The sequence below is a fragment of the Cordyceps javanica genome, chromosome 1 (genome assembly GCF_051103115.1).
Source record: "Cordyceps javanica chromosome 1, complete sequence".
In the NCBI taxonomy this organism is placed as follows: domain Eukaryota; kingdom Fungi; phylum Ascomycota; class Sordariomycetes; order Hypocreales; family Cordycipitaceae; genus Cordyceps; species Cordyceps javanica.
The window spans coordinates 5,630,364-5,650,785 of record NC_139295.1 but is presented as its reverse complement, the minus strand read 5'-3'; the positions used below and the strand labels follow the sequence as shown (position 1 = coordinate 5,650,785).

The window sequence follows — 20,422 nt, the reverse complement described above, 5'->3', positions numbered from 1 at the left end:
CATAGTTCCCCAGGCTTATGCCCATACATGAATGAGCACCTGCACCAGTCGCCGGTTGCGTTCCATGTTTACTCGAGCCACTGTCTACAACATGTCGACGTGCTCGACCAAAAGTCAAGAAAATCCCAAAACACTTGCCCAAAGCTTCAGCATTCAAGTACTTGAACTGCCCGTTGATGTGGCACAAACGGCCATCGATACGGCGCCTTCCCCGCTTCCCGCATCTTCCCACGCCAACCAAGCCCCGGTTGATGATCTGCACCGCCAGCGAACCACCTCTTGAAACATGGCCTATGCTTTCTCTTCAACGCCCGCCGTTTCGCCGTCACAAGCGCCCGACTGAGTACATGGCGCCAAGTTACCACAATGCCGCCATGACATAAGCTAAATATAGTGTGTGAACGTCGCATCAGCGCCATGGAGTCAACAGGAGGCTGCACATGCACCATGTTCCGATGCCGCACTGCTGTGTGCTCGTCCTGCTTCCACAACGCAACGCTGCATGTTCATGTCCGAGGCTGGCGGGTTGCCGCGTCAGGAAACGACGCATCCACGGTTGCAAGCTCACCGAAAGCGCTGCCCGGGACGCGAGCTCGCCAGGTCCGTAGTGGGCAGTGCAATATAGACAGATTATTACTACTTTGGGTCGCTTAGTTGCCTAGGCGCCTCCGCAACTCTCTCTCTTTTTGCAGCACCTCTAGCTCAAGACGTTCAACGCCATAGCGAAGCGCCTCCTTACGCTGCCGTATGGCGCGCGCTCTCAGCTTGTCCTCAGAGCTTAGCATGCGGCCCTTCCTTTGCCGTGACACCGCCGTCGAGCTGGCATCAGGCTTGGCGATGCGGCCCTGCTGCAGATCTGAGCGTGCCTTGAGAGTCTCTATGCGACGCTCCTGCCGCTCCGTCTGCGCGTCCGCGCGCGAGAGCAAAAAGGCAATATAGGGGCCAATCTCATCTCGCAGGGACGCCTCTGCTGCGGCTAACTTTGGTTGAGGGACAAGCTCATAATGCTATAATCCAGCGTCTTAGCGATGTGAGAGATGCACAGTAGTAACAGGTAACCGGTGTAGAAGAGTGAGAAGACGGGGACAAGGCCAGGCCGAAGAAGAGGGGGGGACCAGCAAACCCCCTTTCCTAGCCGTAGCCAGTTGTGCGGAGAGTGACAAGAGACACTAAGCCCAGGGGCGGTCTCGTCGGCGGGGGGAAGTCATCGTGAAAACAACACCGTGTAGTTACGTACCCGGACAGACTTGAGGACATTAATCAGACGCGGAAAGTCAGAGACACCCTCGTCCAGCGTCTCAACAGATGACTCGAGGAATTTGAGGGACGTTCGTAGCGACGAGACGCAATCGGAGTAGGATGCGGACGAGGCCATCGTGAAGAGGGCGTAATAGGTGGCGGCCCACCAAATTGCAGCGGTGGCGGGGAGATGATCTTGATTTCTATTTTTTTTTTTCTTGGTTGGAGTGAAGCGTCTTGGTATGCAGCGAGCTGAGACCTTTTCCTAGGATGGCTGTGTGATGAGAGCTAATGATGGCGAGGGGCTGATATTTGCAGCGAGAAATGCGGGGGCCGACAGCTTTCATGCAGCTCCGGGATAGGAGAGGTTGGATGTGATTTGCCGGAGTATGACGATGAAATGATACTCGGCGGGACGGTCACAATGGTCCGCCCATTTGTGTCGTTGAGTAGTATGTTAATGAAGTTGTCTGTGGTGGAAGTGTTTTGGAGCCATCAAGCGCAGCAGGCTGGGACCCGCGCCTCTCGTCAGATACGCGTCGTCGCTCCTACCGCACGGTGTGCGCAAACAGTGCATTTCGTTTCCTCGCACTTTCAACTCACTTACATGGCGTTGTCGAGACATGGTCATACACAGGGAATAAAGCCTCCGTTTTGGTGATTACATTTTCTGCTAAGACCATCATGATTATGATCACCAATCACTACTTTTCGACCAAAAATCATCTCCGGTGCAGCCGAAGGCTGATCTGCCCTCGTTGTCGTGTCTCACTTTGGCGTTGCCTCCAGACAAGAGCTGGAATGCAATGACTGCATCGCGGCATGTTGGCACAATTCTTCAAGACATTTTTTCTGTTTGTTGCCCCGATGCTCGGCGGCCATTACTTGGCGGGAGGCAGCCTAGCAGCCCAGCTTCAGACACCTGCCAGTGGTCTTGGCCAGTCAAGGAGCCTGGAAGCTCCGGCAGGTGGCCATTCCGCAGGTCGTCATGCATTGGTGGTGAGAATGAGGACAGTGGTTATAAACGGCTGCTTCTTGAATGCTTCTATGGAACACCCATTCAGTTGGCTCAGTTCTCGCATGGTAAAATAAAGATGCTCGGCGTGCATGTTCTCATTCAGAGTTCAACCAAGCATCCCGACATGCAGATTCTCACTTTTCTCGGAACTGCTGGTCATCTTTTTTCTCACCTCAATTTCCTTCGTCACACGCAAACATTTTAAGCGCTAAGAGCGTTGCCAGAGGGCCACGGGTCATTGGATAAGGAAGACTGGGACTGGGAATGCCAACCCACGCCGCGCGGCACGACCAGAGCAGGCCACCACACCACGAATGAACGAGGCCATCGTGAAGAGCGCCGGCTGCACACCCACAGCGCTCACATTTCGAATATTGACCACGGGGTACCCATGGTGGCGTTGTCTCTGGAACCGTGACCCCATTCTCCCGAGCTTGTTTTGGTAGCAACAGACCGTGCCCGGCCACCTCCCTTGCTAGGTGAGACCTTGAAGCTATCAAGGCATTCTAGCGTGGGCACAACATCATCTGCAATCTACTACTTAATGGCGCTGGTCCTGCTTCTCTACTTTTATTTGCGGGTCGAAAAGATTATCGAAAGCCTGTAGACAGCAACTGCTATCTCCAGCAAAAGAATCAGTGCCAAGCCGCCAGGTTCCCTCCCCGCCTGGGAGCGGCCTCCTTTCGATGGCTGGCGTTCATCAGTTAACGGATGATTTTGGCGGGCGAGAACATGGCCTGCATTTCACAAACGATGCTTGGAACAATACAATTGCCAACGGAAACGTCTTTACTCTGCGTTGGAACGAAACTGTCGACGCCAAAATGGGCACATTGGGCTTGTTCAAGGTCACCTACCCGAGTGACGGTGTTGTGGTGTACGAAGTGGACCAAAATATCACGAGTGAGTTGAAACCCTTTCATTATCATTTGGAGGTGTAGAGGGAGCGTCTCTTTATATCTTTTTTTTCCCTTCCCCGTTCACCTTGGCATATTCTACCTTGCCGGCGCAAATGGCGAGGTCGCATTATACAGCCCCCTATGATCTTTAGTTTTGTGGGCACATTCTCCCCTGGCAAGCTACGAACTGACACGATGTCGCAGACTGCCTTCAACCGACATACTGCAAATGGAAACCCGAGAGTTTGGGAGAGGATCTGTACTCATTCTGGCTGGCGAGTGATCGTGGATCCAACCCGAGCTTTGCCATTTCTCCGCCCTGGATCGCAAAGCAACCGGTATACCTAATTCGTACTTTGTGTGAAGCTGACACTCCATACTGACTGGTAATGATAGAAAGCCCGCAGCTTTACGTGGGCCGCGCCATTTCTGGTGCCGGTATGCTTGCTACTCTTTCTCTACTTCGCATGTGTGACCACATGTCTGCTTTACAGAAAGCGCCGGAGAGCAAAGCGGCAGAGGGAACTGGCAGCACGCGCTGCCAGACGACGTGCCATCTCGGCGTCAGAAAATGAGACCGAAGGATCCTACATGATGTCAATAAGACATGTCAACCGGCAGGGCTCCGTCGATTCCACAATGACGGTGGAGGGACTTGAGCCACCGGGAGACGTACGAACAAAGCAGGATGTGTGGCTGACAACCACTACGACATCATCAACCGCAGGCTCTGAAGACACGATCGTGTCGGAAAGCTCTCAAATGGCAGAGCGAAGAGCCGCACACAAAAGAGCCCTCGATGAGTCCTCCGTGCGTTTTATGCGAGCATGACCGTAGAGGGTCGACGCATGAGTCCTTTTTTTTTCTTTTCTTCACTTTTTACTCTCTTCTCACAATGTCGTTTTTATTGTTTGTATAGAACGGTTGGTTGCATCGTTTCGGCATTTCAGGTGAAAAAAAGTAGGAATCGTGTCATTTTGCACAGCCAGGAATCGCGAAGGCTCGGATCTTGTTTATTAGTGTACTCTATACGGCGCAGTGTGCTTGGCGAGCAGGGACAATTTCAGCAGAAAGAGTCAAAGCCATCACTGAGTGTATACTTCAACTGCTGATCATGCTCAGTTTATATAGAACGAAATTAAAGGGAATAGAACGGAATCTTTGGTGTATACAGATCGTTTTTATAACCAAGTAAAACAATGCTAGTTTGACTCTTCTAGCACGGGATGACTAGACGGTTTTGCATGGGCACTTTGTATGGAACATGATATGATCTTGACTTTCATCACGGGTTTCTCGCTAGAGTTAGATGAAGATGATTCCTACCATGTTTCGAGGAAAATATGAGCCACGAGATGAGGAAGCACAAGCTTGATCGGCTGTAGTAGATCTGACGCACAAATTAAGGTACGTGGGCTTGTTAATGCGGGCTGGCCCAGTCGCCGCGCCCCGCCATTTTCAACCCCTCCGAAAGAGTGCCCCTCCAAGGTTTTCTGACTCACAAGAGCAAGTCGCATTAGGAGGACAAATCACTCGGCGACCGATTGCGCGTCTTGCCTGACATTTCTGTACACGATTCATCCGAGCCGCACAATACGCCATCAGAAAGCATGGCTACGCAAACCAAAGGCGAGCGCCTTGCGCTGATCAAAGAGAACCTGGCCGAGGTGCTGAACCAGGAGATTCTCGAAAAGATTCTCGACGAGGGCCGCAACCCCAAGATCTACTGGGGTATGTAGTGTCGGCATCTTCAGCTTCACGGACAGTCAATTTGTCTCGAGCAAGTCCTCGCTAACGGGCGCGGGTCCGCAGGTACTGCCACGACGGCACCGCCGCACTGCGGTTACTTCGTGCCGGCCATCAAGATTGCGCAGCTGCTCGCCGCCGGTTGCGAGATGACGATTCTCCTCGCCGATATCCACGCCTTCCTCGACAACCTCAAGGCACCGATCGAAATGGTGGAGCAGCGCGCACAGTACTATCGCTTCATGATCACAGCTATCCTCGAGGCCGTGGGCATCCCGACGGACAAGCTCAAGTTTGTGCTCGGCAGTTCCTACCAAAAGACTCCCGACTACGTTATGGATGTGTACCGGATGGCCTCGGTCGTGTCAGAGCATGACGCCCGCCGCGCCGGTTCGGAGACAGTCAAGCAATCGGCCAACCCCCCGCTCAGCGGCCTGCTCTACCCTGTCCTGCAGATTCTCGACGAGCAGTACCTAGACGTCGACGCACAGTTTGGAGGTGCGGGTTCGCCATCAAATCATATACAGAGGGCCGCGACTAACTTTTTCTGATTGCTGTAGGCATGGATCAAAGAAAACTGTTCATCGCCGCCAAGGAGTGGCTGCCTAAGCTTGGATACAGAGAGCGTGCTCACTTGATGAACCCGCTAGTCCCCGGTCTTCAGGGTGCCAAGATGAGCTCCAGCGATCCCAGTATGTAAACTCCAAAGCGCTTCAACGCCAAGAACGGCCCTAACACAAGGAAAAAGACAGCAAAATTGACCTGCTCGATTCCGAGGATGCCATCCGAAAGAAGATCAGCAAGGCCGAGTGCGCTCCCAAGGTCGTCGAGGGTAATGGCGTTCTCGCTTTCACCGAGTACGTGCTACTGCCTGCTGCCGCTCTCAAGGGCAAGAAAGAGTTCACAGTCCCTCGCCGTGACGACACACCACTCGTCTACACCAGCATTGAGGAAATGCACGAAGATTACAAGAACGACAAGGTTTGTCGCCTCATATACACGCCACTCAACCATGAGCTCGAATGTCTGCTAATTTCTTTCAATTGCAGCTTACGCCCCAAGCCCTCAAGCCTGCGGTCGCCCAGGCTCTTGTCGATTTGACGGCGCCGATTCGTGCCGCCTTCGAGAACTCGCAAGAGTGGAAAGATATTACCCTCAAGGCCTACCCTCCTCCTGAGAAGAAAGTGAAGAAAGTCAAGGATAAGGGTACTCGCTTTCCCGGTCGTCCCAAGCCCGCCGCTGACAGCCTGCCGACCGAAGGAGGCGCAATAGAGACGAAGAAGGCCGACACGGCGCCAGCGACTGCTGAGCCTACTGCGTAGATATAGAGACCAAACAGATAAAATAAGAGTAAATAGGCGCCAATAGAAGAATTTTTAGCAAATCAACATCACTGTATCTTGCAAGATGTCAGGCGACTAGAGCAGCAGCAAAGTCAAGGGTAGTGGCGCGACCTCGTGAAGGCACAAACTCAACAAGCGGATAGCATGAGTTGGTGTCAAGCTCTAGAGCCAGGCACCAAGCCAGCCTGCAAAATTGAGACCTTGCATTCAAATTGAGTAGTCATTTATTTAATTTCATTTATCAGAGTAAGAAGGAGGAAACTGCATACTTAAACTTCGAAACGACAGCAGCGTACAGCAAGATGGCACGTGACTCTACACCAGAATGCTTCTACCGGATTAACAGTTGGTCCCGCCATAGCTTTGTGGTGGGTGCGCCGCGCTGACAGGCAGGCGCCTATTGCGTGGTGGGCTCCATCAGTGTGCAGCCGTGCGGCCTGGTTCATCATCATCGAGCTTCCAGCAATCGCCAATTCGTGCACGCCCATTAAATAACCACATCTCCTGACCAACGTGTGACAGTCGCATCTCCACTTCAACCTCGACCAGAAAATAACGTCAAATTTACCGCACGACAGTCCGCGCCTGCGACCCCAGCGCCGCAAGCATGTCCGAGGGAACATTGAAGCCGGAGAAGGACTTCTCCAAGGAGGTTGATGAGCAGCTTCCTCAGGCCGAGAAGCTTGCAACCGTGAGCTTCCGCGATAGCATTGATGATATAATAGAGCTGGGTGCTAATCTAGTGACAGAGCAACCTCCAAGGTGCTGTCGAGAAGCTCGCTGCCCTCGAGAAACAAACACGTCAGGTACGACAAGACGAGGTGGCGATTCTGGGAATACCCGCTAACGAGAAAAACAGGCGTCCGATTTGGCCTCGACATCGCGGATTCTCATCGGTATCGTAACATTATGCAAGAATGCGGGCGATTGGAGTTTGCTGAACGAGCAAACGCTTGTGCTCTCCAAGAAGCACAGTCAGCTCAAGCAAGCCATCACCAAGATGGTACAGACTGTTGTGGGCTTCCTCGACGATACCCCCGACCTGGCCACGAAGCTTTCCGTCATTGAGACCCTGAGAACCGTCACAGAGGGCAAGATTTTCGTCGAAGTCGAGCGTGCTCGCGTCACCAGGATCCTCTCCGATATCAAGAAGGAACAAGGTGACCTCAAGGCTGCTACCGAGATTCTGTGCGAGCTACAGGTCGAGACATTTGGGTCTATGGACCGTAGGGAGAAGACCGAGTTTATCCTCGCTCAAGTCGCGCTCTGCATTGAGAGTGGCGACTGGACACAGGCAGGCATCCTTGGCCGCAAGATTAGCACAAAGTATCTCTCGCGCAAGCCCAAGAAGACTGCTGAACAGCTTGAGAAGGAGGCCAAGGAACGCGAGAAGAAGAAGGCTCGTGGTGAGGAGGTTCCCGAGGAGAAGGAGGACGATACCACCGACCTCAAGCTTCGTTACTACGAGCAGCAGATCATGCTCGCCAAGCACGACGACAAGTACCTGGAGGTCTGCAAAAACTACAGACAGGTCCTCGACACTGAAGCTGTCGAAATTGATCCCGCAAAGCTTCACCCCGTACGCCTATCACCTGATCTTCGCTGCCAATGGCCCCGCTAATCCGACATAGGTCCTACAACGAATCATTTACTTTGTTATTCTGGCACCATATGATAATGAGCAACATGACCTTCTTCACCGTATTCACAAAGACTCACGCAATGCCCAGGTATCTCTGGACGCTGAGCTTCTACGACTATTCACCATCCACGAGCTAATGCGCTGGCCCGAGGTTGCAAAGAAATTTGGTCCGCACCTGTGCGGCACCGATGTCTTTGACGCCAAGGGCAATTCGTCAGACGAAAAAGCGCGCCAGCGCTGGCAGGACCTTCGCAAGCGCGTCATTGAGCACAATGTTCGCGTAGTGGCCAAGTACTACACCCGCGTCCAGATGGGACGCCTAACTGAGCTCCTTGATCTCACGGAAGATGAGACGGAAAAGTACATTAGCGAGCTGGTCACGTCAAAGACAGTCTATGCGAGAATTGATCGTCCGGCGCGCATCGTCAGCTTCTCCAAGCCTAGAGATGCCGACGACGTGCTGAACGAATGGAGCCACAACATGAAGAGCCTGCTCGGTCTACTGGAGAGAATTGACCACCTTATTACCAAGGAGGAAATGATGGCACGTATCCAACCCACAAGCACAAAATAGAGTAGGAAGAGGGGTGAGAATTCTAGTTGGTGTAATTGTAAAGATAGCCGGGATATAGAAGAGGGAAGTAGCGGAAGCAAACAAACCATTCTTAGTGAAACATCATTAGAGTCTTGGTCTAAACTGTTCTATGTCTGCGTTAGTCGTTAAGGTATGTGCCGCAAAACCAGCTCTATAGCTCGGCCTTGACTTCTTTGTCATATACATGCTGCTTGATGAAGCCTGCCAGGGGCATGACCCATTCCTTGGCGACGGGCACATGGTGGCCACCTGGATGCGTAACCACCAGAGGGTCTTCGCAAACATCAATCAACGTTTTGCTTCTCCCCTCGTCCACCGCCGTGTCTAGGCTGCCGAGTATGTGCAGCGTCGGGGTCGCAATCTTGGGCTCGAACAGCCAGGCGACCTCGGGGTCCGCGGCGCGAAACCCCGAGTAGATGACGGCGAACTTGAGGGGCCGGCCGCCGTTGGCCGCGCGCAGCGTCGCGACCCAGGCCTCGGTATCGCCGTCGTCCACGGCGGCCGGGTTGGGCAGCGGCCGGCGCGCGGCCTCGAGCGCGCCCGCCACCACGCCCGCGGCGCAGCCGCCCTGGCTGAAGCCCACGACGCCGTCGACACCCCCGGCGTCGCGGACCGCGCCCGCCAGCGTCGTCATGCCCTGCGCGATGCCGGCGTACCGGCCCGTGGCGTCGTCGCGCCGCCACCACGCCCACGTCTCGGGCTCGTAGTCGGGCGCCTCCGCGCCGGCCGGCGGCGGCTCGTAAAAGGGCATGTCGCTCGGCTTGAGCCGGATCGGCCCCGTCGGGTACAGCAGCTGCGGGACGAGCGACACGGGCGCCAGCAGCTTGGTGAGCGCCTTTTCCAGCGCGCGCGTCTTGGCGCGGAACAATGGGCCGTTTTGCGTGAATCCTAAGATTGGAGGGAAGGGAAAGGGCTCAAGCGTTAGGTTGACAAGGTAACTTTTTTTTTTTTTTTTAAATGGCGGTTGGAGGGTAGGAAGAGAAGGGGCCGAACCGTGAATCATGAGAATTTTGACAGTCTTCTTTTCGGGCGCAGTCGACTTTTTGGGCGCCGGAGCGCCGGTTGTGCTTGTAGACATGGTGCGGCGGCGGATGAGGGCTGACGGTTGATATGAGAGTCTTAGAACCGCGGTACGCAATCTCGGGGAAGGGAGCACGCAGAGAGAACGGCTCATCAACTCTGAATAAAAGAAAGAGAAGGGACGAAGTGGAGGCGGCGAGAATGATCAACAACGTAGAAGCCGCGAACAGAAAGAGGGTTGTTCTTCAAGTAAGATGTCCAGGCTCTGTCCGTGGTCGGATGTTGTAACTATTTCTTGCCTTATTAGTGGGTTTCCGGCGAGCAGCGTCATACGCCGCGGCGACTAGACACCCCAAGCCATAATGATTGCCGCGGACAATGTACGCACAAGAACAGTTCGGATAATGGTTAAATTGCTTGCGAGGACGAGATTTCCTTTTCAATATGAAGCATCTAAACATGCACATATCGGCAACATGTTCCTCTCTGGAACCAATGAGAATGCATCAACAATGCTATTCCATGCAAGTTATGACCTAGTAACCAACAGGCGCTTGTCAAGCATTACGTTGACAATGATGTTCAATTCCCACAATAATGACTCGCGGATTCTCTTCAAGCGAGAAGTAAAAGGTACATCACGAGGGGTCGTTGTTGGTTGAGTACAAAGGGTCTATTATGCCCGATATGCGAGTCTATGGTACAATCAGACGGTTTGGTTGTGGCTGCATTCGCTGCATCCGGTAGGTATGTTCATCCCCTCGTTTCTTCTTCCCTCCTTCCCGTTGTTCAAGATATGTTTAGTGGCCGCCAGCAGACTTGGCGTTGGGGTTGCGGGGGTCGTTCTTCCACTCATCGGCTGGTATCGAGTTAGCAAATAGTTCTCCGGATCCAACCAAAAGTTGCATGTCGGGATAACGTACAGGCCATCATGGCGTTCTGGGCAGAGTTGGCGCCGTAGGCGATGACAGCACCTGCAAGTCGAGTTAGTAGGTTGCATTTCGATCGACAGGCTTCGTTGTCGACCCCAATCTAGACATCGTAGTTTCGCAATTGGATCGCAGGACCGCGGTAGGAATTGTCGTCGGCTTCGGAATTGCATTTGCGCATTACGTACCGGCAACGAAGAAGGGCCAGTAAGGCTTCACTGTGGTTTGGTGGCGGTTAGCACGAAATCTCGGGATCGTTCGGGGGGGGATCTCGCGGTGCTGGACGGCGCGCGTGACGTTGCGACATTGACGTACGGAAAGGAGCCGGGAACTTCTTGAGGGGAGTGACGCCGAGCCAAGACATGATGGCGGTTGTGAATATATCTGCGGCGGACGGCGGGGGGAGAGATTGAATGGTTGTTTTGGAGATTGAGATAGAACGAGCCTTTTTCGTCTACCTAAGCAAAGCTCCCTGCAAGCCTGGTGTTCGTCGAATCAGAAGTCGAGGCCTGAGGCAGGGAGAAACCTCGGAAGTCGGCGGTACGTGTTTCTCCGGCCGAGAGAGCAGACCAGTCAAAGTGTCATGTCAGGCGTCAGCTCACGTGAGCCCGTTTTGCTACCAGGCACAAAGCCGCGACCAGCCATGTTTTGAGGTGGATACACATTGGCGTACATGATTGGCCAGACAGGACAGCTTGGCCAGAGGGAGGCAGGTCCACCTAGAATGCGGAGGCATCAGACTAGTAGTCATGGCAGTAGTAATATCTACGTACCTTGAGCGCAGCAAAGCTCGACACTCGCAAGCAATAAGAAGGCAGCCATTACCGCACCGACTGCCACACCACCACTACCTCATACCTGCACGACTCGTCCTGACGCTACTCCTGCAATACAAAGTGCGGGGTGACAGCATTCTACTGCAACCTCCTCTTCTGCTACACCCAATCACTAGCAGGAACAACCCTCCATCTCACCCGGCTGCTAAACCACGGCTCCTTCCTAGCTTCTGTGTCTGTGTCTCGCTCGCTCTCTCGTCCTGTTTCTCTCTACTCCGCCTCTGTCCGTCTTATATCGTTTTGTCTCGATTTAGGACGCGCTAGAAAAAGCCGCCCGTCATCGAACCCTCCTCGAGTTCGTCCCTGTCCGTTGTGTTGTGATACTCGTGCGGGTTTCAGCACTCTCGACAAATCGCCTCCGAACATGCTTCCCGGTCGGTTCTCTCGACCAGCTCTGGCAGCAGCAGCTGTCGCGCGCTCCGGCGTCCGGACCATCAGCGCGACGGCTGCGATGCAGTCCAAGACTCCCAGCATGGGCGACATTGATCCAGCCAAGTCCTCCGTCGAGGCATTTCACGACAAGCAGAAGACGTTCCGAGAGAAGCTAGTCCAGGCACAGAAAGAACAAGGAGCTCGTGCGTTTGATGCCCACAAACACCCTCAGGAGTCTGCCGCGTCAGCAGACAGCTCACCCAAAACTTCTGCAGGAGCGAGCGCCGCAGCCACCCAGGCTACGCCCGATAAGAAGTCAGGACCGCTGTCCAACCTCATCTACGGCACCAAGGAAGGCCGTGAGATGGAGGCGCAGCTCGAGGCTAGCTTTAGCCAGGTCCTGGCTCGCGGCAAATACGTCCACTCGATAGTTTTCCACCGTGTCAAGCCTGACAAGGTTGACGAATACGTTGACCTCGTTGGCAACTGGTATCCCACCATTGCTAACAGGCCCGAGAATAAGGTTCACCTCGTAGGAAGTTGGAGGACGGAGATCGGTGACTGTGACACTTTCAGTACGTTTAACCTCTTGGAAACGTGAGGCAGTTCAGTCTAACAATTTTATGCAGTTCACATTTGGGAGTACCAGAAGTATGAGGGGTACCACCAGTCTCGCCACTCCATTTGCAACCATCCGGAATTCGCCGAGAACAACAAAAAGCTTCACAAGCTCATCGACTCTAAGAAGATTGATCTCATGCAAGAATTTTCATTCTGGCCGACGACCCCTCCCAGACAACTAGGTGGTGTCTTTGAGCTTCGATCCTACACGCTTCATCCTGGCAATCTGCTCGAATGGGAGACTCACTGGAGACGTGGCCTCAAGGCCCGCCGTGAGGTCATGGAGGGAGTTGGTGCTTGGTTTGTCCAGATCGGTGATCTCAACACCGTCCATCACCTCTGGCAGTTTGCCAACTTGGAGGAACGCCGTGACCGCCGAGAGAAGAGCTGGTCTGTTGAAGGCTGGAGTGACACAGTGCACAAAACCGTACCTTTGATCCAGAACATGCAGTCTCGCATCTTGATCCCCATGCCGTGGTCTCCTGTGGCCTAATCGCATCCCTCGCATTCCGACGTTTCCATCTGTGGCACACTTATAGATGAAGCGACCTGTCAGCCATCAAGGCATGCTTTTTCCTTTGTTAAAGAATCAAGTCGACGGTATCAGATAGCCACAATTGGGCTGTAGATGGAATCTGACACATTTGGTCATGTTTGCGTATTGGCTTTTGGTCAAGGAGAACCTGTATAACAGCCATTTCACACGTCTTTTATTAGCAATACTGGATTCAATAGCATGTGCACATTTTAGACACCACACTTCATCGGTCGTCGTGATCATTGACGTATTCGGCATTCTTTAATTGCATTATTACTAGTCTTGCGGGAAGCTACCGAGCACCGCGGCTAGGTTGCGGCGTGTCTGTCCGAGAACATGGCTGAGGTAGCCAAGTTTGGAGAAGAGAGAAATCAAGGAAGGGTCGGCACTGACAACGCGGACCTTTTCTCGAACATGTACCTCTTCAGCAGCTGTTGGGCCCTTTCCACCGCGTTTCCCAGAGAGAGCAGGTCCACTTCCCCCACCACCGCTGCCCCTTTTATGACCGAGCGTTGAGCCATCGCCAGATGGATTATAGTTGAAGACGGTGTCCATTTCATCGTGCTCGAGGCGGCGCATCGTGCCGATGGCGAGGCCCAGTTTGACGCCAAAATGCACGGGCGCGTTGGCAGGCTCGAGCACACGCAGCCAGAGCACAACGCAGCTCTCCTGTATGCTAATGTGGAAGCTGATGGGATTGTTGGCGTTGCCACCGCTGCCGGCTGCGAAGCCAGCCGCGAACGCCCCAACACTGGCTGAGCCGCTGCCAGCCCCGGAGCTGGTGCTTGCCATGGCAGTGAAATGTTGCGCGGGGCAGGACCCCGTCTGCCACGTCGGATCGGATTCGGTGAGAGGGCGGCCCTTGAGGAGTGCCGTCGCTTGATCGAGCGACTCGGCAAGTATGGCGAGGGAGGAGGCGAGCGTCGCGGGGTCGGGCTGCTGCTGACCCAGAGTCACATCGAGCAGGTTGACGGCCTCGGTGAGGTGTGTGTAGAGCGAGTCGAGGGCAGGGATGTAGATGGGCTGCTGGGGAGCGATGGTGAGGGACGTCGTCGACGTGGTTCGGAGTTGGAGATTCAGAGTCTGTGCAGGTCATGGGTTTAGCGATTGTCGATGCTTCCAGCAGTGGCATTTTGTCTCGACTTACGCCCTTGACGAGGCGAGTCCCCACGCGGGTAATGGTTCCCTTGACCTTTTCGTTGCGCGGCGTGCTCATCACGAGCGTGCTGCCCGGGTCTACGGGCGCAAGCAGCGCATAGCAGTCCTCGAGGCCATGCTTGAGGTCGCGGCAGATGTCTAGACTCTCGGCCGTTATCCAGGCCAGTTCATTATTCTGGATACGAGTCAGCATGATGGGAGCGCGATGAATCAGATTCGAGCAGCCCATAAAAAAGCAGGACAGCAACACCAAGACCAGAAGGGCCAAACGTACCAAGGTTTCTACCTCTTTAAGTTTGCGCTCCTCGAGGGAGACAGGTGGCCAGATTTCCAAGGACATGGTGTCTGGAGAAGGTATTTGGACGGACAAAGATAACCAGGGCGGTCTAGGGAGGCGGCTGCAGCGCAGCACAGGCAGCCATTTCCCCTGTTACTGTCGTTCTGAGAACAGGCAGAAGAGGAAGCTGTTGATGCGAAACGGTTGGAGAGAGCGAGCTTGTCGTTGGAAGGTGGGCCGGGTGACGTGCCGTGGGGTCGAGCGGCAGAGGAGCTTGACGACTGTGCGTAGATATATTGAGGGGAAAGAAACTTGAAAAGATCCGAAAAGATCTAGAAATAGGCGCGATTCGAAGTCGATTCTTTCCGCTCAAAATTACATGTGTTATTTCCAAGGTATTCTGAGCGAAAGCGTCCAAATTCCCTGATTCGTTGTTTTATACTCCGTACCTGCTCACAGGTACCTGTACAATAGTGGATCCCAGCGCTTCGAGTTTGGAGGTCGCCTAAACTTTTGAATGGCAAACACCATCGCGGACAATTTTCAACTTATACAACCTTGTCTCTAACAGTCATAATTTCTCAAACCATCACTAGCGAGGCTTCACAGAATCCGCTATTGGAATCGTCATTCCCACTTGGACCATACAGCTGACGGGGTTGAAAACGAGACAGGCTGCAATATTGTAGCCTAGACAGATCACCCGCCATGGCAAGCAATGATGAAAAGGCAGCAATTGGGCGTCAAGGGCGAACTGTCGGCTCTGCCACCAAATTGAACCCTATTCCCAAAGGTATTCCTCATCTACAATTGGTCGAGTCCCTTCTTCCATACCATTTCAGAAGGTTGCTGACTGATGGCTCCTGAATCCAGGTTTCAAGTTGCACAAGCGGCCGCTCATACGACGGCCGCTGCCAGCGTCCTCCAAGGATCGCATCATCTACGTGTCCTATAGCACACCATTCATGTCGGCTGTGAAACGCGTGCGGAAACAGCTGGACCGGTCCCTCAAATCAGGTGGGAGCTCACAGGCTGCGCGCAAGAACGCGTCTCTGCACTCACGCATCGAGAACCTGAAGCGCGACGTGGAACGGAGCGCCGGCAGCGCCGGCAGTGCCAACGAGCAGTATGGTGCGACCGTCACGCTCATGGGTACCGGAAAAGCAATCGAAAAGACGCTCTCGCTAGCAAGCTGGTTCGAGCAGCAGCCCGACTGCGCCGTGGCGGTCAGGACACGGACTGTGGCGACAGTGGATGGCATTAGGGCGGCGGGAGAGACGGATGCGGTGGAGCCAGAGGAAGAGGAGAGTCGATTCCGTCGGTTAAGTTGCCTGGAAGTTGTCGTGAGCTTGAAGTAGACGTGCCTGCCGCGCCTGCATAAATGGAGCCGCATTCGGAGCCCGGCCCCAAAATCAATTGAGGAACCGGAGCGGCAGGGCAAGCTGCGACTCGCACATATATGAGAGATTCGATAAGTATACAGTTCTCCGCAAGCAGTGCCTTCGTTTTGGAGGGTGGCGGACTAGCACAATGTCGCCGAAGTCTATGCTTGGCGGAGGCGGAACTTTCGGAGCCCACGGAGCCCACGGAGGCTCGCTATGTGGCTTTCCAATTTCTCGAAATATCAGTCAAACCCCGGCCTAAATACTGCCTCCAAAATTTGCTGGCGGCAAAATTGTGCCGGTTGCCATTCTGCAATCCGTTTTCCACATCAGTATCTGCGGCTTGCGTCCGATATTCGCACAAGCAAGCGGGCCGATTGGTGTGCATACATCCCGCAGATATTGGACCCCACCAAAGGCAGAAGACAAGAATCACATTTCAATGCACAGCGATGGATATTTTTCATTTGCCGTGATATTGTGGGCATTGCTTCTACATGGTATCGCTGATAAGAACAAGACGTGTATATGTTCCGAAAATTGGGATGAAACAAGAAAAAAAGAAGAAAAAACCTCGGACCAATCTTGGTGTCCGCAAAACCATTCCAGGGCGCCAATATGCAAATGCAACCAACCATGTGCCTGAAAACTCCGAATCCATGAAACAGAACATCACAAGTTGCCATGTAAATGAGAATAAGGGCAACAAGAAAGAAAATCAAAGATGAAACAAATCATAGAGGCACTGGGCGTCTCCTGATAAACCAAAACGCCGTGTTGTGATGGAGAGCGGAAAAGAGGGTAATTTGGGCATAATTTTGAGATGAAGAGTGTTGAGAATTTACGTGACGCGAAAGGCACTACACCATGGTTAGATAAAGGTGCTTGAAGAAATGTTGCGAGGGCATACACGTACTCGATGATGAGTTCCTCGCCTTTCCATACGCCACTAGCAACCCAAAGGCCGCAGTTGACGAGTTCGGCATAGCGCTTGTCAGCCGCCTTGACGGTGCAGAACATGCGGAAGCTGTACTGTCGAGGATCGATATCCTTTGGCTTGCGAGGGCTCAAGAGTACGTCGAGGACGTTGCAGGGGCCGGAGAGTGAGCCGCGAGTGCGCATCTCGAAGCTGCGGGGACTATTAGTAACCGCAACAGACAGACAAGGAAGGCTACGATGGCATAGAACGTACACAGCAGGGGCCGCCTCGTCGGTTTGCAGGACAAAGGCGCCTTCAACAATGCGGATTGGACGAAAGCCACGGGCTTGGCCCAGATCATACCCGCCAGCCTACCAATTCTTGCTGTTAGTCGGCAGGAAAGTGACGGAAGATATGAAACTCTCAAAAGAGGCAGGAAATATAAGTACGTACCAAAACACGACCGTTGCCAAACGTTCCGGACCATTTACCGCTGGTGACGGTGATGATTTCCTTGTGGACTCTGTTCTCGGAGCGCGACAGCTCGGGGTTGAGGGAGACGGCGATGCGAAAGTCAAACTCGAGGGCCGGCATAGGAAAGAGAAGGTCGGGGCAGGGAAAGTGGTCGAGCGAACGCTTCGAGAGCTCCTCGATGCTCCGTGACGTCGGGCAGACGCTATTGTAGACACTGTTAGTGGAAAAGGGACGAGAAGAATGGGGAGGCTCAACGTCGTTGGGCCGAGAAAAGCCGTCGGCGTATACTACATACCCCATGAGTCGAGGGTCCAACTCGGAGTCGTCCATCTTACGCTTCTTCGGGCAGTGCTGTGTTGTCGACGGCGCGGCCGACGATGAAGGTACCGGCGCGGCCGAGTTTATAGCCGTGGGCATGCAGGCGCTGCCATCCCAGCCGAATCCCATGGTATCCTCGCCTTGCCGGCTGGTTCCATCGTTGGCGGAGCTTGTGACGGGCGTAGGGGCATCGGTACCCTGCGAGTTTGTAGGCAGCGACGAGGCGTCCGTGTCGGTTGCCATGCTGGCCGCCTTCGTATTATGATGTGGTAGTGATGAGGAGAACGGGAGAAGAAGAAAGTTGAGAGCTCTCTCCGGAGACCAAAAAAAAAAAGGCCGTCGACCGGTGTATTGGCGGGATGCGAATTTGTAATGTTGGTTTTTCCTTGGGGGGGACTGTGCGGCGTCGAGGCTGTATATAGGTGAGCCGCCTCTTCAGTTCTGGTGGTGGCGGCCGCAGCGGGAAGTGGGCTTTCAGTATGTATGTAAGTAGGTCCGGAGCCGTATCGCCACTGCAAGGTTTCTTTTTATGGACAGTGAACGTTGCGATGAGGGTCAATGTCGCTGTAGGTCGTGGTTGTCTTGCAATGCACTGGTATCCTGGAGCAATGAGAAGAATGCAAGGATTTTTTAATGTTTAGGCAATGTCGCGGATGGTGGAGAGCTGGGAGCTGAAGGAGGAGGAGGAGGAAGAGGGAGAGTAAGTAGTAAGTAGCGAGGCTTGGTGGTTTGCGGCTGGGCCTGTCATGCGGCGGGCATCAAGGCGCTTTTGTGTAAAACGAAGAGGCGACGGATAGAAAGAGGAAAGCGGAGCCTCTATTCCTCTCTCTCTCTCTCGCCAGGCTTGCTTCTCTTGTCCAGCTCTCGGGGGTTGGGCCGGGGGGGGGGGGGGCGCAAGGGGGGGTGCGAGAGATGGTGGTGTCTAGTGTCTACTGTCTCGTAGTCGAACTACGGAGTACCAAGCAGTTACCAGTACTTGTAGACAGGGCTCGGGATGGGCGTGTCGAGAGGGGACCGAGCTATGGGTAATCCGTAGGGGAGAGAGTGTGTGCGTGAGTGAGTGAGTGAGTGAGTGTGTAAGTATGCTGGGCCTGGCGCAAGGGTAGTGGGCGGACTTCGGGCGAGCCAAAGCCGGCGAGACCGCTGGAACGAGACTGGGCTCTCTCTCTCTCTCTCTCTCGCTCTTTCTCTTACTCAGTAGCCCCTTGTCTCCTAACGAATAGGCCGGGCTCGCGGTTAACGGGACCAGCGTGAGCAAACTCCACTGAAAAAGGCTATCAGGGAGAAGCCAGGGGGGGGGGTGGCCTCAAGTTCTTCGGGGAGAGGGGGGTGGCGTGAAAGGGCGATGACGATGCTGGAGCTTCCACAGGCGGGGTGTACTTGTCTCTGCGCCTGCAGGTCGTACTGGTAGGGAATATGTAGTCAGCCCAACAAAGGGACCACACTTGAAATGGCTGAAGATTGATATCCTTGACTTATATCAGTCTTGCCCGGTTCGTGTTTTCCCGTCTGTATATGGATGGGAAACCGTGTAACCAAGGCGGGAAAATTCACAACAGCGTTGGAAAAATAAAAAAAAGAAAGAAATGAAGAGAGAAAAGAAAAGGGTAGTTGGATTAGATTATAGTTGTGAAATATAGTCCGTCGCGGTAAAAAAAAAAAAGGGAAAACAAGAGGTAGAGGAGGCAGCCAAATCCGAGTTGGACACTATTATAAGAGGTTTTTGTAACCTGCTCCATCTGCATTACTTTGCCTGCGTTTGTCGGGCACGCTCCGATCTTTTCCTGGCCGGTTGGGTGACTTGTGGACTGATGTCATCCAGAGTGGTGAGATTTTTTTCTTTTTGGATTTGGCCAGCGGGCTCTGCTCACTAATAAACCACCCGAACTCGAACGAGCCCTGCCCAACAAATGTATGATGACTTTTGGGCAATGACGGCGCCGCGCCGAGAAATGATGAAGACTGGGGTGCAGGATGAGCTGCCAAGGGTTTATACATGACGAGAACGGACGGGCGGAGAGGGAGAGATGTGCAGCAAGGGCAGGCTCATACAATGACGGGGGCACAAGCAACCAGAAAACTAACAAGGGGGAAAATTACAGCACGAGGCGCAATGAGAAGACGGTTTTCCCCGTCAATGAGACACACAGTTGTCCGGCCTCGATCCCCGAACTCGATGCTACAAGGTCCACGGAGATTCCGCCGGCTAAATTTTCCAACATGACCGTCTAGGGCTTCTCCGTTGAATAAATCATCCTCGGGTGGTTACAAAGCATTACTTACTTGGGCAAAAAAGGTTTGGGTTGGAAAAAGGGCGTGTGTCCTAGGGCGTGTCGTACTCAGTAGTACTTGCTTGGTGGCCCCCTTTGGCAGCGTCGGCGACGGCGTTGGCATTGATACTCAGTAGTTGGTTACTTGGTACGGATACTCCGTAGTTTTCTGGAACAAAGTTCCACGCGAGAAGCAGCGTCCTCTTTTTTTTTTTTTTTTTTTTTTTGTTGCTCCCAATGATTTGCGGCAACGGCCAGCGAAATAATCCAGGTCGCGCGCCACACTCCTTTCCATCCCGAAAAAGTGAACCGAGAAAGAGGCGGAACCTACTGACTTTTTGCCGTCATCCGGTGATTTGAAAAAAAAAAAAAAAAAAAAAAAAAAAGAGTGGCAAGACAATGACAACATCAAGAGTATTGTGGCGGTCATGGAAAGAGAAGCGAGAGCGAGCACATTCAAACGGTCAAGGTCAAAAGCCTTTGCTCACCGCAACAAAAGCTGTTTTACTAATAAAGGAGAGGGAAGAGGAGGCAAGAGGGTCTCAAAGAGAGGGGCAAAAGGAGAAGCAGACGAGAGTTTGCTTTCTCGGGTTCGCCCTCCGCATGAGTCGTTGGGTTCAATGCCAGATCTGAGAAATCATGCCTGCCATGTGCCTAGTTTCCTGCAAGATCAGGCGAGTTATAAGTAATGAGAAGCTCATATAGCTGATAACGGGCTTTGCGGGCCAGCCCATGCAAAAAGGTTACTGATACGTTGTGGCGGGGAACAAGGCGACCATGGGGGCAGCATGGCCCATACTCAGTTATGTCGCGCCGCCCCGAGCTC

At 53.5% G+C, this 20,422-nt stretch overlaps 10 protein-coding genes across 10 annotated transcripts; 5 read left to right on the top strand and 5 right to left on the bottom strand.

Moving 5' to 3' along the window:
* Positions 1-650: 650 nt before the first annotated feature.
* Positions 651-1,375, bottom strand: V2A60_001700 (DASH complex subunit Spc19; the record flags this gene model as incomplete). The annotated part of the gene is made up of 2 exons (XM_083253057.1): positions 651-1,007; positions 1,238-1,375. The coding sequence occupies 2 exons, from the start codon at positions 1,373-1,375 to the stop codon at positions 651-653; spliced, it is 495 nt and encodes a 164-aa protein (XP_083109183.1).
* Positions 1,376-2,943: 1,568 nt separating this feature from the next.
* Positions 2,944-3,731, top strand: V2A60_001699 (uncharacterized protein; the record flags this gene model as incomplete). The annotated part of the gene is made up of 4 exons (XM_083253056.1): positions 2,944-3,160; positions 3,361-3,494; positions 3,553-3,594; positions 3,651-3,731. The coding sequence occupies 4 exons, from the start codon at positions 2,944-2,946 to the stop codon at positions 3,729-3,731; spliced, it is 474 nt and encodes a 157-aa protein (XP_083109182.1).
* A 1,035-nt stretch (positions 3,732-4,766) lies between these two features.
* V2A60_001698 (tyrosine--tRNA ligase TYS1) lies at positions 4,767-6,224 on the top strand (the record flags this gene model as incomplete). The annotated part of the gene is made up of 5 exons (XM_083253055.1): positions 4,767-4,887; positions 4,969-5,400; positions 5,463-5,594; positions 5,651-5,883; positions 5,952-6,224. The coding sequence occupies 5 exons, from the start codon at positions 4,767-4,769 to the stop codon at positions 6,222-6,224; spliced, it is 1,191 nt and encodes a 396-aa protein (XP_083109181.1).
* Positions 6,225-6,852: 628 nt separating this feature from the next.
* On the top strand, positions 6,853-8,461 carry V2A60_001697 (proteasome regulatory particle lid subunit RPN5; the record flags this gene model as incomplete). Its single annotated transcript, XM_083253054.1, has 4 exons — positions 6,853-6,936; positions 6,995-7,051; positions 7,105-7,824; positions 7,877-8,461. 4 exons carry the CDS (start codon positions 6,853-6,855, stop codon positions 8,459-8,461), a joined length of 1,446 nt encoding a protein of 481 aa, XP_083109180.1.
* A 172-nt stretch (positions 8,462-8,633) lies between these two features.
* V2A60_001696 (serine hydrolase-domain-containing protein) lies at positions 8,634-9,560 on the bottom strand (the record flags this gene model as incomplete). The annotated part of the gene is made up of 2 exons (XM_083253053.1): positions 8,634-9,370; positions 9,476-9,560. The coding sequence occupies 2 exons, from the start codon at positions 9,558-9,560 to the stop codon at positions 8,634-8,636; spliced, it is 822 nt and encodes a 273-aa protein (XP_083109179.1).
* A 742-nt stretch (positions 9,561-10,302) lies between these two features.
* On the bottom strand, positions 10,303-10,795 carry V2A60_001695 (F1F0 ATP synthase subunit i; the record flags this gene model as incomplete). The annotated part of the gene is made up of 4 exons (XM_083253052.1): positions 10,303-10,361; positions 10,426-10,476; positions 10,620-10,649; positions 10,747-10,795. 4 exons carry the CDS (start codon positions 10,793-10,795, stop codon positions 10,303-10,305), a joined length of 189 nt encoding a protein of 62 aa, XP_083109178.1.
* Positions 10,796-11,631: 836 nt separating this feature from the next.
* V2A60_001694 (NIPSNAP-domain-containing protein) lies at positions 11,632-12,753 on the top strand (the record flags this gene model as incomplete). The annotated part of the gene is made up of 2 exons (XM_083253051.1): positions 11,632-12,214; positions 12,269-12,753. The coding sequence occupies 2 exons, from the start codon at positions 11,632-11,634 to the stop codon at positions 12,751-12,753; spliced, it is 1,068 nt and encodes a 355-aa protein (XP_083109177.1).
* A 321-nt stretch (positions 12,754-13,074) lies between these two features.
* V2A60_001693 (RAVE subunit 2/Rogdi) lies at positions 13,075-14,296 on the bottom strand (the record flags this gene model as incomplete). Its single annotated transcript, XM_083253050.1, has 3 exons — positions 13,075-13,881; positions 13,946-14,131; positions 14,231-14,296. The coding sequence occupies 3 exons, from the start codon at positions 14,294-14,296 to the stop codon at positions 13,075-13,077; spliced, it is 1,059 nt and encodes a 352-aa protein (XP_083109176.1).
* A 645-nt stretch (positions 14,297-14,941) lies between these two features.
* V2A60_001692 (ribonuclease P/MRP protein subunit POP7) lies at positions 14,942-15,591 on the top strand (the record flags this gene model as incomplete). Its single annotated transcript, XM_083253049.1, has 2 exons — positions 14,942-15,026; positions 15,107-15,591. 2 exons carry the CDS (start codon positions 14,942-14,944, stop codon positions 15,589-15,591), a joined length of 570 nt encoding a protein of 189 aa, XP_083109175.1.
* Positions 15,592-16,456: 865 nt separating this feature from the next.
* V2A60_001691 (DUF3237 domain-containing protein) lies at positions 16,457-17,569 on the bottom strand (the record flags this gene model as incomplete). Its single annotated transcript, XM_083253048.1, has 5 exons — positions 16,457-16,475; positions 16,532-16,744; positions 16,808-16,905; positions 16,988-17,210; positions 17,304-17,569. The coding sequence occupies 5 exons, from the start codon at positions 17,567-17,569 to the stop codon at positions 16,457-16,459; spliced, it is 819 nt and encodes a 272-aa protein (XP_083109174.1).
* Between the last annotated feature and the right edge of the window lie 2,853 nt (positions 17,570-20,422).